Below are 18,247 nucleotides of genomic sequence, written 5' to 3' on the forward strand. Positions count from 1 at the left end.
GAAAGGGATGGAAGGAAGTGAGCTAGAAAAAAAAAAAGATAAAATATGGTATGGGAAGAAAGAGGACACAGAAATAATAGGTTACGGCCAAGGTTCATGCTGAACAGTCTGCTGGAAACAACAGAAACAGAGGTTTGCATCTTAACTCACACCAGGTCTCACGACATTGATTTAAAAAGCAGGTGCAATCGGGAGGTCCACTTCTAAAACAGAGACTCGGAGTCACAGAAGTAAGAGATCTTACTCACTAATGAACATAATGAGTAATGATCTTACTCACTAATGAGCATAAGAGATCTTACTCACTCAAATAAGAAGCATATACTCACTAATGAGCATAATGAATATTCTCTGTCTGGCTACTCTAGGCAAGGCGGGAACTGCTCTGTCAGAAGAAAACATGTCTCTAGCAGGTTATGGTGGCTGACACTTGTAATCCCAGCACTTGGGGAGGCCAACGTGGGAGGATGGTTTGAGCCCAGGAGTTTGAGACCAGCATGGGCAACATAACAAGACTATCGCTACAACAAAGAAAAAAAAAGTCTCCAGTACCCTTCAGAACGTATAGGTGGATGTGTGAAAACAGATGTGGGGATGAGGGCTTCTGAAAGCCCTTATGATTCTGGGGATCCCATGATCAGCATTTTTAGCAACTAGTTTTTCTGTTTGGGACTGAAAAAACAGAAGAGCTGGTTGCTAAAAATGCTCACCATGGGATCCCTAGGAATTATAAGGGCTTTCTGAAAGATTATTATTTATTCTTTTATTTATATTTATACCTTTATTCATCTTAAGTTCTTTTTTTTTTTTTTTTTGAGACAGAGTCTTCCTCTGTTGCCCAGGCTGGAGTGCAGCGGTGTGATCTTGGCTCACTGCAACCTCCACCTCCCAGGTTCAAGTAATTCTCCTTCTTCAGTCTCCTGAGTAGCAGGGATTGCAGGCGCATGCCACCATGCCTGGCTAATTTTTGTATTTTTAGTAGAAACAGGGTTTTACCATGTTGGTCAGGCTGGTCTTGAACTCCTGACCTCATGATCTGCCTGCTTCAGCCTCCCAAAGTGCTGGGATTACAGGCATGAGCCACTGCATCCAGCCCGTTTTTTTTTTTTTTTAAAGAGGCAGGGTCTCACTTTGTTGCCTGGCTGGAGTGCAGTGGTGAATCATAGCTCACTGATCACAGCTCATTGAAGTGCTGAACTCCTGAGCTCAATGATCCTCCCACCTCAGCCTCCCAAAGTGCTGGGATTACAAGTGTGAATCACCAACCCCTCTTCACCTGTAAACAGCACCCTCCCCTCTAGCATTCTCTAGAATAGAAATACATAAAGCCACAACTAGATGAATTAGATAAAATTCTCCTTCTCTCCTGTCACAAGGTTGGATATGCGTATAATTTCCTTGAAAATGCTATTCATGCCAACGTTCTGATGTATTAGGGATAAAAATAAACTCTGTAGCACAAGATTCTATGTTTCAGAGCAAATGTTTAGATTTTATGTTTAGACGGGTATAACTCCATTATACGTATCAGATGAACCCTTTGAGAGTTTAAACACATTGAATTGCAGAAATAACTTGGGTAGCTCTTAGAACAGAGACTGAAAACACAGAGGGAGAGTCACAGGTGTCACTAGCTGAACAATTCCAGTACAAACTGAAGCCAGCAAGAGTCAGCGCACAACCATACAGGCAAACGAACCAGCTGCGTTCCCAAAGACAATCTGTAATGTGGTATTGAAACCGTGGCTTTTCTTTCATCAGAAAATCACAGACCTAGGATTGTAATTTAGTAGCAAAAATAAACCCAGTCTGGACTAAGTGGCACTGACAGGTCAAACAAGAATAGTACACACTGGGTAAATTAAGGCAGCAGCTATGGTGGGTGCCATTTATTAACAGTTTATTATGAGGTAGGCATCTGCCCCAGACACTTTTTATACATTATCTAATTTAATTCTCATAGCTCTCAGGGAGGTTATCAACCTCATTTTACCGAAAAAACAAAACAAAACAAAAAAACACTAAGGCTCAGAGGAAGTGCTGGCCTATGGTGACATCACATAGTAATGACAAGCTTAGAATTTTAGCACAAGTCCTGGGACACAAAAGTACCTGTTCCTAATTATTATGCTAATTACTCTGCTAATTATCACTAAAAAGCATAATGTGGCCAAACAAGCATAGGATGGAAAGTTCCTGCCTTGCGGCCAGATATTTTGGGGTGCCGTAGAAAAAGGTGGAAGACAGGAGCCCTTGCAGTAAGTTTTGACAGCAGCATATACGACTAAGGCAGGAGCCTTCAGGCACTCAAGCGTGAGCCCAAGTGGCATTCACTTTGAGAAGGTGTGAAATGAAGGCACACATTGGCAAAGCATGCCTGGGTGATAGTCAGGGCACCCTGACTTCCATCTGGGCCATTACCAGAGTGGGCCCAATACAAAGCAGCTTCATAAGCCCCCTGTCCAGAGGATTCCACATTCATGATAATCATGAGAGCCGTCCCTCACTTGAACAAGAAAATACTCTGAAATGTTCAGCTTCCTTAACAATGCCAACCTTTCAGATAGGGAGAATGAAAGCTCGAATAATATAAAGTGTAGGGAAGTTACCAAATGATACTTAATAAGGCTCATATTAAATTAGTACATACAGGCATACTTGCAGAGTTAGGTTCTGGAATAATTACAGAGCAGCAAAGCATAAGTTTTAAAAAAAAAAGCCTCAATAAGCTATTCTCCACTGATTTGGAGTACGCCATTCAAAAAAATTACCTTGTAAAATGCAGAAGTTGGAAACTGGGGCAGCTTGTATTAACTTAAAAAATTACGCATGCTCCTATGCTAAGATTTAGGAATATATTTTCCCTTTCAAATATTTTGTTAAGCTTAATCCATGAATGTGAAAATAAAAATATGGGTTATCAATGATGAATGAGTACAACTTTCTCGAATTTAAATAAGCCATGGCAAAGATCACATTTACAATTCCACAGAAATAATTCAGCATCTCCCTGTCCTTTTTAATAATGTAGCTAAAAGAACACCAGAACTCAATAATTTAAATATATGATGTTATTAAGAAGAATGGAAGAGCTTTAATCTTATTTCAATTAAGATTCTCACTTTCATGAATAAAATTTAGTCACAAGTAAAGGCCAATCAAATGTCTACCATTCGTTCAATGCTTTGTGGGATCGTAACCCAAGTGACCTAAAGGTGCCCAGCCAGGGCTCATTAGGTCCCCGTGGCTAGTGGGTATTCACTAACATGGGTAAGGCTCTGTCTAATTAGCTCACTTACTTGCCTTATAGTGCTAATAAGGGCAAGCTGGGTCACTTTTAAACTGGGTGTCTGAGACAGTCACCAGCAAATATATAACTTTAGTCACCAAGGCAGCAGATGAGGGGATGCAGAGGCCTGAGCACGGTCACTGTGCCTGAGTCCACTCCAATGGCATGCTTTGTGTTGCCTTTACAAATAAAAAGTAACAGAAAGGAAACAATGTGGATAAAAGGATAGGGAAATCTAGAAATTTAATTTTAAAATCTCATTGGGAGAAAATCGGAAGATCGATTTATCTTTCTGTCTCTCTGAGTTGAATGTCCCCTAATATTCATGTGTTTAAACTTAATCCCCACTGTGGCAGTATTAAGAGGTGGGGGTCTTTGGGAAGTGACTGAGTCATGAATGTATTGGTGTCTTGTAGCGGGGGCTGAAAGGAACAAGCTTAGACTCTTTCTAGACCTTTTGTCTTATCTGCCACGTGAGGACACAGCGTTTGCTCCCTCTGGGGAATGCAGTACCAAGGCGCCATCTTGGAAGCAGAGAGCAGCTCTCAGCAGACGCTGAACCTGCTGGTGCTTTGATCTTAAACTTCCAGACCCCAGAACTGTGAGAAAATAAATATATGTTCTTTATAAATTGCCCAGTCTCAGCTATTTTATTAGAGTAGCACAAATGAACTAAGACTATCATCTATCATCTATCTAGTAATATCTTTCTTTCTATGTATGTGTCACCTATCTACCTACTGTCTCTCTAGGTATGTCTCCTTATTTCCTTCCTTCCTTCCTTTTCTTTTTCTTCTTTCTTTTCTCTTTCCTTTTCTTTCTCTCTCTTTCTTTTTTATATTTCTTTTCCTTTCTTTCTATCATTTATCTATATCTTTCTATGTATCTGTCATCTATCTACCCACCTATCTACCTACCTACTATTTATCTATCTACTATATAGCTGAAGAATCCGAAAAGAAAAGAAAATTCTTGACACACAAATGCTCTCACAAAACCAAACCAAACCTTATAAAAAAGTTTTGTTATCAGCTCCTTAAAGTTATCACAACACATATGTAGGTGGCACAGACTAAGCTCTATGTTTAATCACTTGTAGGTTCGTGTGCAGGAGAGAAGGGAGTGGGAGGAAAATGCATGTTTGATTCTAACAGATTGAAAGCTTGCAACACCAGCTCAGCAGGCTGTGCTGACACCCCAAGCCCACAGTGTGCTGGACCATCAGGAGAAAGAGGCATAGCATGGAGGTCCCCAAGCTCTAGGATGACTTTCTTTCTGTAGTTGTATAACTGGACCGATCACTGGCAATAAGGAGCAATCTACTGTACAAGACTGTGACAATAGTTAATAACAATGTACAAGACTGTATTCTTGAAACTTGCCAAGGAAGTAGATTTTAAGTGCTCTCACCACAAAAAATAAGTGTATGAAATAACGCATATGTTAATTAGCTCAATATAGCCATTCCACAATGTACAGAGATTTCAAAACATGTTGCACATGATAAATATATGTGATTTTTACTTTTTAGATAAAATCAATTTAAAAAATTTTATTTTTTTTTAAAGACTAAACAGCACCTAGTGTCAGAGTTTAGCCCATAAGTGAAATTTGTTATTTGTATGTCACTCTCTCTTAGCAGACAATGTCCGTAGGAGCAATCACCTGAGCCTTTTCGTGCCTGTTACGTTTACTACTGAATGTTTGCTATCCCTCTTCTTTTTAGAACCAAGCTCTCAGGACTAACCCCTCTTTCTTCGTTTGGGTTGCAATTCATCATACTACATAGCTAGGAATATGATTTCTGATATCTTTCCTGTCTACCCCAGGAGACTGTCTCTTCTCCAGTGTATTTCAGGTTTCTGGTTTCATTGTATTGTTTTCCTATAGAAATTGCAAATAAAAACTGATGTGCCTAACTTCCTTCCTGTTTCAGGTAATATGGTAGTTTTTGCTTATTTATATTTTTGGATAGGCACACTCCCTATCACTGAATGCTCTAAAGAGGGTCTGTTAAAGACCCTCACATTTTTTAAAAACCAGCACAGACTGAATCCTCCAAATTTCTATCCAGTGAGTATGGTCACTTCACTACAAAGAAACCCTGTTATAAGAGGTTTGATTTAAAATCTACCTCTCTCAGTGTGGTATTAGGAAGGGTCATTTTAATTTAATTTATTAATGTTAAAAGTTTCTAAGTTGAATCTTCTAGTTTATTACTAAATATTTTTAAATAACTCTTATTACTGTAAGTCATCGATTCTGAAACATTTAGTCTTCACAGTTTAACATCTCTGATATTGCAATGCATCTTATGATTGCTACAGACCAGGTAGCAAGTTGTGACAAAGTTGCCACTGCATTATTCCTGGTGGCATGACAGAGCTCTCGAAGTTCCCTAATATTCAGTCAACAAACTATTTAAGGATCCTTTGAGGAAAGAATACAAGATCTGGTTGTGGTCTGAATGTCTTGCCTTGACATTTTCTGGTAAGCTTCAAAAACAAGCAGAATGGAATTCTGATGAGAAAAAAAGCAACAGTAATGCATTCTGTTTCTTAAAGCTACACAGCACCATCGACACTCTTGGTGGTACAGAAGCAATGCTGAGTAGAAAGCATGGGCATTAACCACTATTGCCAAAAGTGATTCGGAAACAGTGAACTCTGTGTAGATGTCTCAGGAATGTCTTGACCACTTTATTTCACTTATCACCTGGTCTTCTCTACCAAACTCTGAACTCTTTGAAGTTAGGGGGAGGCTCATGTCTTAGTCAACTTCCTATCTTTAAAGCCCATCTTGTTGCCACATGACAGACACAGTCTGGGAATAATTGTTGGATTAATAATTAATGAATGGAGGAAAAGTAGATGGTAAGACCAACCAGGGTAAAGGGATGAAGGTAGAAAGGAAAATATTATGGGTAAGGCTTAAAAATGGACTTGGTCAGGCACGGTGGCACATGCCTGTAGTCCCAGTTACTGGGGAGGCTGAGGTGGGAGCATCACTTGAATCCCAGAGACAAAGCTGCAGTGAGCTATTATAGTGCCAATGTACTACAGCCTTGGTGACAAAGTAAGACATAATCTCTCTCTCTCTCAAAAAAGGATGGAAAAGAGCTTGTAGATTGACAAGGGAAATAAATAAGGGGATTTCAGGCACAGGGAAAAGCACATTTTGAGAAACACAGCCCTGAAAAAGAAGGTTGTATTTGGGAAATCACAACTAGCTTTCAGATACTTGAAAAGTCAACTATAGCAAATAGTAAGAATGAAACTGAAAAGGAAGATTTCAGATCCTAAAGTGTTTCAAATGCCTTTAAAAAAAAGAAAAAAGAAAATGTGGACTTAACTTCTAGGTCACTGATTCTAAATCTTTTATGACATTTATTTCACTCCTCATGTTATCATCCAACCAAGAACCAATAAAAGCCTGCTTTTTTTTTTCCAAAAGAAAATTTATATTTTCTGACTTTAGTTTTAATTTTCTGCTAGGCTACAGAGGCATTAAATATTGTAGTCATATTACAGAAAGTACAATTAATTTTCTGGTTTTGGTAGACAAATACTTCTTAATTTTCAATTTAATTGCAACAATAACTATAACATAAAAGAATTAAAAATACAGTGGTATCCTTGAGGGATAATATTTTGCTTAGGACTAAAATATACAATCAGAAACAAAAATTTTGTTAATAATACAAAAATTCAGTAACATGGCTGTGCTGTTACTAGGATCAGGTTTGGTGAGAAGTAGGGTATCAAAGGCATTTGCTGGGAGGCGTGAGCGGAAAGAACGGAACTTAGAAGAATTGTCATGATGACTCCTAGTAAGCCAAGTGGTAGCAGCAAGTGGCACATCCTGCTTGAAAGTGGATTTAGAGAAAGCAGAGGATGTCAATGACAATCTCACATCTCATTTAGCTTGTTTCTGAAGTCTACTAATTAAGATCATGTATCAGACAAGGAGAAGCCATTTCACTTAGACTCCACTTTCAGCTTTCAGACTCACTCTTTGGTCAAGACTTATAAGGGTTGACAAAATGCAAAAACAAAAAATGAAAAGCTGTATAAAAGCAATAGAAAGCCTTGATATTTATAAAACAAATTTATTTCAATAAATATTTATAAAGTAACTTTCTAAAAGTTTCAAATGACTGTAATCATACCAAGTATATTCTATGAATATACATAATGAAAATAACAAAAGAACAATCTCCAAATGTTTGAAAATTAAGGATTATCTTTCTAAATAGGCCACAGCACAAAGTAGACTGCAGGTAGAAATCAGAAACCTTTTTGGACAGAAAAGTAATTTAGAAATTTATGTCATATTAAAAATTGAGAGACGCAGCTAAAGCAGTAGGAAGAGGAAACATTGTAGCTATGCTATAGGCATGAAGTAAAAGATTCAGTATTGTGAATGCCAATTTTCACCAAGTTTATCTACAGAGTCAGTGTAAGTCTAACACAATTTTATAAGTTTTATGATAAGATGATTCTAAAATTTGTTTCAAAACCTGAAGGTCCAAGAATAACTAAGGCAGTTCTAAAAGTGAAAAACAAAGATGAAAGTTACACTATCTGTAACACATAAAGGCAAGGTAAACAGTATGACATGTGTCCTAGGATAAATTAGTAGACTAAGAAAACATAGTGAAGAATTCAAAGGCAGAACTAAAACATAGTCATCTAATTTTTAACAATGATGCCTCTAACATGCAGTGAAGAAAGTTTTAACAATAAACGACTCTTCATATCTATAAAATTGACCTTTACTGCCACTTCACACCATAAGTAAAAATAAATTCCAAACTCAAAGCAGACTTAAACCTGAACAGCAAAATAATACAGTATCTAGAACAGAACAAGCAAGAAAATCTCCATGACTGTGTAATGATAAATATTTTTTATACAGGATGCAGAAAGCATCAACAACAAAGGTGTAATTAATAAATCAGTTTTCATTAAAATGAACAATTTCCATTTATGTAAAGGCATCAGTGGAAGAGTGAAAAAACGAGCCTCGAATGGATGAAGGTATTGAAATACATATATCCAACAAATGATTCAAATCTAGCCAAATAATAAAAATGGGCTAACAAAAACAAAAACAAACAACAGTAACACTGGGCGAAATACCTGCACAGGCGTCTTCTCAAAGAGAGTACAGAAATGGTCAATAAACGTCCGAGAAGACGCTTGGTAGGATTAGCCAACAGAGAAATGAAAATTAAAGACACAGCATGATACATATCCACCAGAGTGGCTAAAATCAAAAGAACAAAGAATGCCAAATTTTGCAAAGACGTGGAGCAAACAGAACATTAACATATTGCTTGTGAGAGTGTAAGTTGGTACAACCACTTAGAAAACTGATTGGCAGTATCTATGGAAACTGAACATATATATAGCCTATTATATCAGCAATCTCAATCCTAAGTACACACTCAACAGAAATGTATGTGTGTAGGCATCTGAAAGACATGTACAAGAATGCTCATAGCAGCATTATATATAGTAGCCCCAAACTAGGAAAAACTCACACATCTGTTATCAGTAGAACTGATCCATTGCATTATATTCATACAATGGAATACTACACAACAATGTAAAACAAACCACTGCTATATCCAACATGTATTGGTCTTATAAACATAAAACTGAGAAGGAATCCGGACATAGAATTCTGTGATTCTATTTATATAAAGTTCAAAGAAAGATAAAGGTTATCTATGCTGGTGGTCAAAATAGGGGTTCCCTCTGCAGACGGCATTGATGGCAAAGGGGATTGAGAAGGCTTTCAGAGATGCTTGCAGTGTTCTACATCTTGATCTGTGAAGGTGTTACGTGGATGTGTTTACTCTGTAAAATTCACTGAGCTGTATATTTAATACTTGTGCCTTTTATTGCATGTGTGATATTCCTCAGGCATCCTCACACCTGCATGCAATTTAGGTGAGCATGTAAGTTGCTAATAAACACGTGGTGGAAGATCTCTTTGGTAGCTGTGTGGAAGATCAGATGGTGAAAGAGGAAAGGTGACAAAGGCTTGAGCAAAGTTTTAACGGACCTGAAATAGGGCAGGCAGGTGAGGAGGAAATGTGATATCTAGAAGAAAGACTGAAGGGGTAGATTCTATAGACTGTGGCTCATTAGTTGTGATGAATGCGAGTGTGTTCAGTTTCCAACACGAGTGACTGAGCAGATGGAAATGTAGGTATAGAGAGAGATGCTGTATTGGTGCAGGAAGGGAAAGAAAGTACATGAGCTAAGTCAACATGTTGCATTTGAGATGTTTACGAGGGATACAGGTAGAGATGATTAGGAAGTGAAATTAGGAAACCCGACTACAAAACCCATTTTGAATTTACAGGGACCCTTGTGTAAAATTAAATCCCTCCCTGGGTGCAAGGACTTCCTGAGGGCTAGGTTTCAAAAGCATCTCACCTCCAAGCCACAGTGTGAGATCTTGGAGTGATGGTTTATCTTTTCAACTTCTGAGTCAAGGAGGGGAGAGGCCAAGCATGAAAAGCAAAAGGAACAGGAATGACCTGCACACCATCCATCACTGAGAGGCTTTGGGGCCTCAGGCCAGCTGCCTCACTTCTCCAGCCTGCCTGGCCCTTTCCGGGCCTATGTACACCTGCACTAAATCTTTGCCATTTACTGGGAAGCCCTACTTTTATTCCTTTTCACAATATATTTGATTAGTTTCTGTATTCAGTAACTCTTGCAGCTGAAATTGCTCATGGCTCATTTTATATTTACCTATTTTTTATGGGATATTTCTGGACAAAACTTCCCAGAATTTTGCTAAAAGACTAAAATTCCTCTCTAAAAAAATAAAAGATAACTGTTAAGCAAGATATTCAATCGCAGAATTAAAATAGTCTCATAAAAATTATTTCTAAAATGCACTGTTATCATTTAACATCTCTACCAAAAAATGAGAATAGAGAAATACAATAATGGTATTCTAAGGATTTATACCTTCTCTTCCTAAATCATCAGCTTTTTATCCTGTCGGGATAATCAAACCCAAGGAGATGCTAGTAAACTCCATAAGGAGAATCATCTGCAAATACAGGACCCTCAGTTAACCAAAAGTAATCAATTCCTAAAAATCCGAAGTGTTATCTAACAAATTATCAGATAGTGAAAACCCAATTTCACATTTTTTTTTAATAGGAAAAGTAAGAATACATTTCTAACCCACATTGATTGTATCTGTCAATCCACTGAACTAGGCACTTTCAAAGACATTCTGCCGCACCCAAGTAGCATAGCGTCACTTTTCAAACATAGGAATATCTCATGTTTTATTTTCCTGTGCATAGAAAACATGTTTATCGTGACAGGTATATGTGCATGGCCAAGCTTATGTCTTTTATATGTTTATGACTTTCAATATGCTTTATCACTTCCAATTCTTCTTCAGGAGCAAAGGCCACTGGGGCTCACTTATTTGATCCTTATTCTGTTCCATTTTTAGAAGGTATTGTCACTTAAAAATGTGGGGAAGATGACAAGCAAAAAAATGCACAATAGTTTTAACAGCACAAACATGAGAGGTAATGCCATCAGGTGGGACATGAATGACTCACTGAGGTCAGTGCCCTGTCCTCTCTTAGGGACACCCGGCAGCTTGAACACGTTCACTGGCTCAAACATGCCTTTTCTTTTAGAGGCTTACAGTTCAGCAGTTCAGATAATAAATTCGAGGTAACAATTTTTACAAATCAGTAAAAACTATTTGGACGTGACAGCTCAATTCAGTTACAGAAGATTACAGCAAAATAAACAAAGTTATTTTGGAATTATTTTTAGTCTTCATGAGATTGTGAGAAAAATTGCAAAGTGGCTATATAAATGCTGTTCTCCCGTGGAATTGTCTTAAAAGTCATGAATCAGGCAATGATTCATAGACTCCAGGACCTGACTATATTATTTTTTAAATATATAGCAAGAAAAGGATTTTCATTTGGCAGGCAAGAGAAAAGTAGAAATCCAGTGTCTATTCTGATGAAAAGTGGTTATTCTCTGTTATCACACCATTGAAGTGTTCAGAAAGGGAAAGATTCTTCTTTTTAGTTAATCATCATTTATTGGCCAGTAGATTATTTTGCTTACACTAATATGAAACAGTATTTTTAAAATTCCAACATATTGATTAGTTAGTTCCTCCACTTAAAAACTTTAATTGAGCTATTTTTTAAAGGAGATGTAAATGTACTATGTACTAAGTGAAATGTACTAGTTATAAAGAAATAATATATTATTTTAAGTGAAATTAAAGGTATCTTAACAGAACACCCAGTGGTAGAGTAGCATATCAACCTTGGCCTTACCCTTTAATTTCAAGGCTTCTAATACCTTTGAATCAGCTGTTACATCACTCACTAGCTTGATTTCAATATTTTGTGAAGTCAGTTGGAGCAACTTTTCAAAAAGACGTTGACCCTGGAAAAAATATTCAGAAACAAAGAAAGTCAGAAAACCTAAATGTTTACCAATTTAGACAGGTAAAAATAAACTCATTAAAATTAATCTATTCATTCAAATGTTAAAAGGCAAGGATTACAATAATTGATATTCACAGATTTATGAAATTCTTTCAAAAGAGTTTGTATCAATAGAGTAGTAGCATGAACACAGATTGCACTGTTTTTTTGAGTATTGTGAAATTAAACAATTATTGCAATAGTAATTCCAGTGCTACGATGCAAATCTACCCTTTTTCTGCTTTTTGAGTCTGTATTATCTACACATGAAGTAGCAAAGAAGATTAAGCAGTTGTGTTTCGGCCCAGAGAGACCTGGATTCCAGCTGGTTTTCCAATTTACAAGCTGCTTCTTAATCTCACTAATCTCTAGTTTCTCCCTCTGTAAAATGCAGATAATATTAATATTTACTTCAAAAGGTTTTTATGAGATTAAAGGAATAAATAGTAAGTAAGCATTCTTTAAGCATTAGCTTTTATGAGGGAAATTATGGTTAATAATTAATGGTTTACCTGAATTCATGTTGTTTAAATGTATTTTAATGAATTCAACTAATGTTCTGCCTAAAAATAACTGAAATAAAAAACAAAATAAAAAATAAGTTTTCCAGCCAGGCATGGTGGCTCACGCCTGTAATCCTAGCACTTTGGGAGGCTGAGACGGGTGGATCATTTGAAGCCAAGAGTCTGAGACCAGTCCAGTCTGGCCAACCTGGTGAATCCCTGTCTCTACTAAAAATATAAAAATTAGCTGGGCATGCACTTGTAGTCCCAGCTACTCTGGAGGCTGAGGGGGGAGAATTGCTTGAACCTGGGAGGCAGAGGTTACAGTGAGCCAATATTGCACCAGAGCACTCCCGCCTGGGCAACAGAGCGAGACTCATCTCAACAAACAAACAAATAAATAAAAGTTTTCTTTATAAGATTTTCAAAAGCATGTAATTTTTAGAATAAGTTTCAATCTCAGGAAGACTAACAGTAGGTCCACAGTCACTGCATTGTCTCAGGTCACTGGACTGCACCATTTTCCTATTTATCATCCTTTGTATGTTTTAATACACCCTCATCTCCTTATCGTAAAATAAAAATGGTCTCTTTGCATTGATTTTTTAGTTTTTCTGCTGTTGGGTCACAAACTCAAATGCCTTCAGGAGCTAAGCAGAGAATAAGACTTTGGTCTTAATGGCCCCAAAGTGGCAAGGTCTTATCTTACTGTGGTAAGAATGGACTGTGGATAATGATATGGAATGGGTTTGGTGACTGGGAAGAGAGAATGGTAGAAATGTGGAAGCAAAGTGGTGGTTCCTGCAATCCAGCCTTAGAAAAGAGAGAAGCTGGATGGGCGTGGTGGCTCATGCCTATAATCCCAGCACTTTGGGAAGCTGAGATGGGCAGATCACTTGGGGTCAGGAGTTTGAGACCAGCCTGGTCGACATGGGGAAACCTCATCTCTATTAAAAATACAAAAATTAACTAGGGATGGTGGTGGGCGCCTGTAATCCCAGCTACTCGGGAGGCTGAGGCAGGAGAATCGCTGGAACTCAGAAGGTGGAGGTTACAGTGAGCTGAGTTCACGCCACTGCACTACATCCTGGGCCACAGAGTGAGACTCCATCTCAAAAAAAAAAAAAGAAAAAGAAAAGAAAGAAAAGAGAGAAGCTTAAGATGAAGACCCTGAAGCTTTGGGGTGTTAGGAGGAAGAAGCTGGTGTGCCTGTGCTGTGGTGCCAGCTGACAGCAGGCAGGAGTATTTGGCACAGGAGCTGGCTGGCACAGTCATTGTTCTGTAACCTTAGGGTGCTGGAGGATACAGTGGGAGTTTTTTTAGAAATAAAAGTTGCTCAAAGTAGATAGCATCAAAAGCGATTAAATTACTCTGTAGTCCAAAAGTCTGGAGGAAGCCTCACCACAAACCAGGTATCCTGGCATGATACGTTGAGTGATCATGATACATGATCAGTCAGTTACTGACTCCTTATTTGAAAGAGGCAGAGGCCAAGCTCATCCTTGTAATCCCAGTGCTTTGGGAGGTCAAGGTGGAAGAATCGCTTGAGCCCAGGAGTTTGAGATCAGCTTGGGCTATATAGGGAGACCCTGTTTCTACAAAAAGGTAAATAAACAATAGCCAGGCATGATGGTGCACACCTGTAGTCCCTGCTACTCAGGGGGATGAGGCTGTCTTGAGCCTGGGAGTCTGAGGATGCAGTAAGCCATGATTGTGCCACTGCACTCCAGCCTGAGGGACACAGCTAGACCCCACCTCCAAAAATTATAAAAGAAAAAAGAGGCAGGAGGGGAGAGGGAGGGTGAGAGAAAGAGACAGAAAAGGACAGGAAAGAAAAAAAAATAGGGGCTGATTTCAGTGTCCATGTAAATTTTAAATTTACTGTGTAGAGGTATGGGCTTGGATGGTGAGAGGCTCAGGTACATGATATGAGGAAAAATCCACATCAAGGGGCTTTGTGGTTCTTCTGCAGACAGAGTTAACACCAACAATGCTTCCCTGTCAGCTCTGGCCCTTCTCCAAGGAGTCCCATTGAAGGTTTGGTGATGTCTGCATGGCCCAGATTTCTAGAACCTAGACTCGTGGTCATCACATAGTCATGTAAGGTGTTTGCATTTTTCCCTTTCATACAAACAAACACTCTGTGTGTTTTGTGAGGCCCCATGGTCGGTGGGCTGGTATTTTTTGGCAAATTCATTTATTTTTCCTCTTAGTTAACAGAATATATTTGGCACCGATGAAACATTCAAGAGATCCTCTAACTTCTCTGTATTTCTGGCTCTGCGCCTTAAATTGATCTCCACTGTGTTCTTTTTGTGTAGACAACCAGAACTCTCACACATGAATGAAAATAGGAATTCCAAAATCCACAGATACTGGCAGACTGTCATTAAATAAAGCTTATTTTTACTTTTAGTATGTGCTGATTACTTACACCAAGGAATCCTACAATTTTTAATTATAGTGCTCACTGTAATGATCTTGGGCTTGGGTAGAATTTCTATACTTAGGATTGAGGTAGAATTTCCATTAACTCTCTCATCTTCAACATGTTATCTCCCCAGCCAGTAATTTTACATGTTTTGTGAGTACAAATCAAATCTTAGCTACTTGGAAATCTGAAACTCACTCTTAGATTATCCTTACACCAAAGAAGAAAAGTAAATGCATGCCTTCTCTAGAGAGCTATGAATACGGGGGTACCTCAGAGCAAAACCACGAAAGGAGCCAATATCAGGTGTGGAAGAGAAATTTATAACCATAAACACCTTCAGTATTATTTTAAAAATACTATAACATTATATTCATCATATTAATATGGTGGAGGCATAGGAATGTATAAATATATAAGGGAACTTAATAAATAATCCAGAAATGGTGTGCACAATATATTTTTTTTAATTTTTACTTTAAGTTCTGGGATACATGTGCCATGGTGGTTTGCTGCACCTATCAACCTGTCATGTAGCTTTTAAGCCCCACATGCTTTAGGCATTTGCCCTAATGCTCTCCCTCCCCCTGCCCCCATCCCACGACAAGGCCCCAGTGTGTGACATTCCCCTCCCTGTGTCCATGTGTTCTCATTGTTCAACTCCCACTAATGAGTGAGAACATGTGGTGTTTGGTTTCCTATTCTTGTGTTATTTTGATGAAATGATGGTTTCCAGCTTCATCCATGTCCCTGTAAAGGACATGAACTCACTCTTTTTTTATGGCTGCATAGAATTCCATGGTGTGTATGTGCCACATTTTCTTTGTCCAGTCTATCATTGATGGGTATTTGGGTTGGTTCCAAGTCTTTGTTATTGTGAACAGATGCAAGATTTTTATCAATAAAAAGATACTATTTTAATTCAGTTTGGAAAAGTTAAAAAGGTTTAATCTGGCACATATAAATGGACCCCTATATTATATTACAAATAAAAATGTGTTTCCAGTCAGAATTAGTACACACTAATACTTTCAAAAAAAAATCTAGGCAATTACATGTACTGTCTTGAGATGGGGAAACCTTAATCAAGCTGTTATCAGGCGAAATAATAGCTCCCCAAAGATTGTGGGTCTGAATCTCTAGAATCTGTCAATGTTTCTTATTTGGAAATAGGGTCTGTGCAGATATTATTAAATTAAGGCTCTTATGATGGGGGATTATCCTTGATTATCTGAGGATAATCCGAAATACGATCACAAGTATACTTATAAGAGATGGGCAGAAGGGATTTGACACAACTGGAGGAAAGGCACTGTGACGACGGAGCAGGAAGAGATCGGAAGATGCCGGCCCTGAAGGCTGGAAGGTGTAGCAGCAAGCCAAGGGATGCCAGAAGCCACCAGAAGCCACCAGAAGCCGGGAGAGACAAGGAATGCTGGCAGCTTCTAGAGCCGCTGGAGGGAGCATCACCCTATGACGTCTTGGTCCAGAAAAACTGATTTTTTTGATCCAGAAAAACTGATTTCAGACTTCCTACCTCCAGGACTGTAAGGAAATAAATTTCTGTTTCTTACACCAAAAAGTCTATAGTAATTTGTTACAGGAGCCACAGGAAATGAATATACAAGCTAGCTATGTGAAAGTAATAAAAGAGAATTTAGACATATATAATTATAAAATTTTTAAATAAATTATACTGCAAAAGATACCACAAAGTTAACGAAAAAAACAAATTTGGAATAAATATTTGCTATGCAAATGAGAGATGAAGGGATAATAGCTGTACTCTACAAAAATGTATTAACAATTTGCCAGGCACAGTGCTCACACCTCTAACCCCAGTGCTTTGGAAGGCCATGTGGGAGGATCGCTTGAGGCCAGGAGTTCGAGGCCAGCCTGGGCAACATAGTGGGACTCTGTTTCTATCAAAGAAAAATAATAAAAGGCCCAAAGCCCAACAAAATGCAGGCAAAGTATGAGAACAGGCACCGACTAAGAAAAGCAAGCCTCTACAGCCAACAGACACAGGGAGATGCTCTATGTGATCAAGGAAGCTCAAAGCACGGCAATAAACATCTCTCTTTCTACTCACAGAGACTGAAAAACATTTAAGAGTGTCAGCACTTCCTCTTGCCAGCGATTTGGGGAAATGATACTTTGACATATTGGCTTTCTTCCACCCAGGAATCCTACACCTAGAAATCTATCCCAGAGAAACATAAGCACTAAATTGCAGAAGAGCGTATCTTGGATATACCATTATCCTACTTATACATACATACATATAGATGTGTGTGTGTGTGTGTGTGTGTGTGTATGTGTGTACGTGTATATAAAGTTTAAATCAAAATTGAAAAGGAAATATAACTGATTGAACATATTAAACATTTGATGCTATAGTTATTAGAAAATAAGATTTACAATTTAAGTCATAGCGTTCTTTTGAAACAATATACTAACCTTGTTTTTTTTTCAAATGGATGACCTAAGAAGCAAGACCACATGATATATATGTTCATATTCATATATATATATGAATCTCTTTTGGACTCAATTCATAAGTTTATTTAATCAATTAGTTAAATTTACTATAAGATCGATATTTATTTACTTACTTTCCTTTTATTTACTTATTTACTTATACCTTACTGAACTTTTAGTTTGTAGGATACACAAAGTGTGCCACAGATATAAGCATGAATGTTATTTCCTTGTATATCTGCCAACCTTTATTCTCAAATGCTTCTAGGACGGAGAGAAGTGACTTTTAGGCAAATTCATTCAACACATTTATTGTCAACGACCTGAGAGTACTGGAGTTAGTCAAGGAGAACATGTAGATGACAGATAAGCAAATACAGTCCAATGTTCCAAATTCCAGGGCAGGGCATTCATAACCCAGCATAAGGCCTCAGGGAAAGTTCTCCCAAGAAAAGGAGGGAAGAAAGAATGCTCCAGGTGGAGACCTATGGCCGAGTCTGGAACGCAGGCAGGAGACGAGGCTGGAGAGACGAGCGGGGGCACGTGACAAAGGGCCTTGTAAGGCATCTCATCCGGAAAGCAATGTGGACCCTCTGAAGCACTTTACCCAGTGAAAGACACAATCACATTTTTGTTCTAAAAAAAGTAACTCTGACTGCAAATTGGAGAATGATAGTTACAGGGCAGGAACTGAAGGAGCAATTAGGTTAGTGAAATAGGGAAGTGTCAATTGCAATGAAAAACCTGGAAAGAGCTGGTATACTGGCTCATGCCTGTAATCACAACCATTTGGTCAGGCCAGGCAGGAGGATCACTTGAGGCTAGGAGCTAGAGACCAGCCTGAGCAATATAACCAGACACATTTCTAAAAATATTTAAAAACATCAGCTGGGTGTGGTGGCACAAACCTATAGTCCCAGTTACTTGAGAGGCTGAGGCAGGATTGCTTGAACCCAGGAGGTTGAAGCTGCAGGCGAGCTTATGATTGTGCCACTGCTCCCCAGCCTGGGCAACAAAGCAAGACCTTGTCTCAAATATAC

At 38.3% G+C, this 18,247-nt stretch overlaps 1 protein-coding gene across 6 annotated transcripts in view; it reads right to left on the minus strand.

The window, feature by feature from the left end:
- The window catches only part of PLD5 (phospholipase D family member 5), a 307,787-nt gene that overhangs the window by 132,063 nt on the left and 157,477 nt on the right, over window positions 1-18,247 (minus strand). For 5 of the 6 annotated variants that reach the window (XM_064383654.1, XM_064383653.1, XM_064383655.1 and 2 more), the window contains one exon: window positions 11,640-11,751. In XM_064383654.1, coding sequence (XP_064239724.1) covers window positions 11,640-11,751 — 112 coding nt within the window. Of the gene's footprint in view, window positions 1-11,639; window positions 11,752-18,247 lie in introns of those variants that run through there. The other variant, XM_064383658.1, reaches the window with a different exon arrangement.

This window comes from Aotus nancymaae, unplaced genomic scaffold (assembly GCF_030222135.1).
Source record: "Aotus nancymaae isolate 86718 unplaced genomic scaffold, 86718_ANA_hifiasm-v0.15.2.pri h1tg000032l_0, whole genome shotgun sequence".
In the NCBI taxonomy this organism is placed as follows: domain Eukaryota; kingdom Metazoa; phylum Chordata; class Mammalia; order Primates; family Aotidae; genus Aotus; species Aotus nancymaae.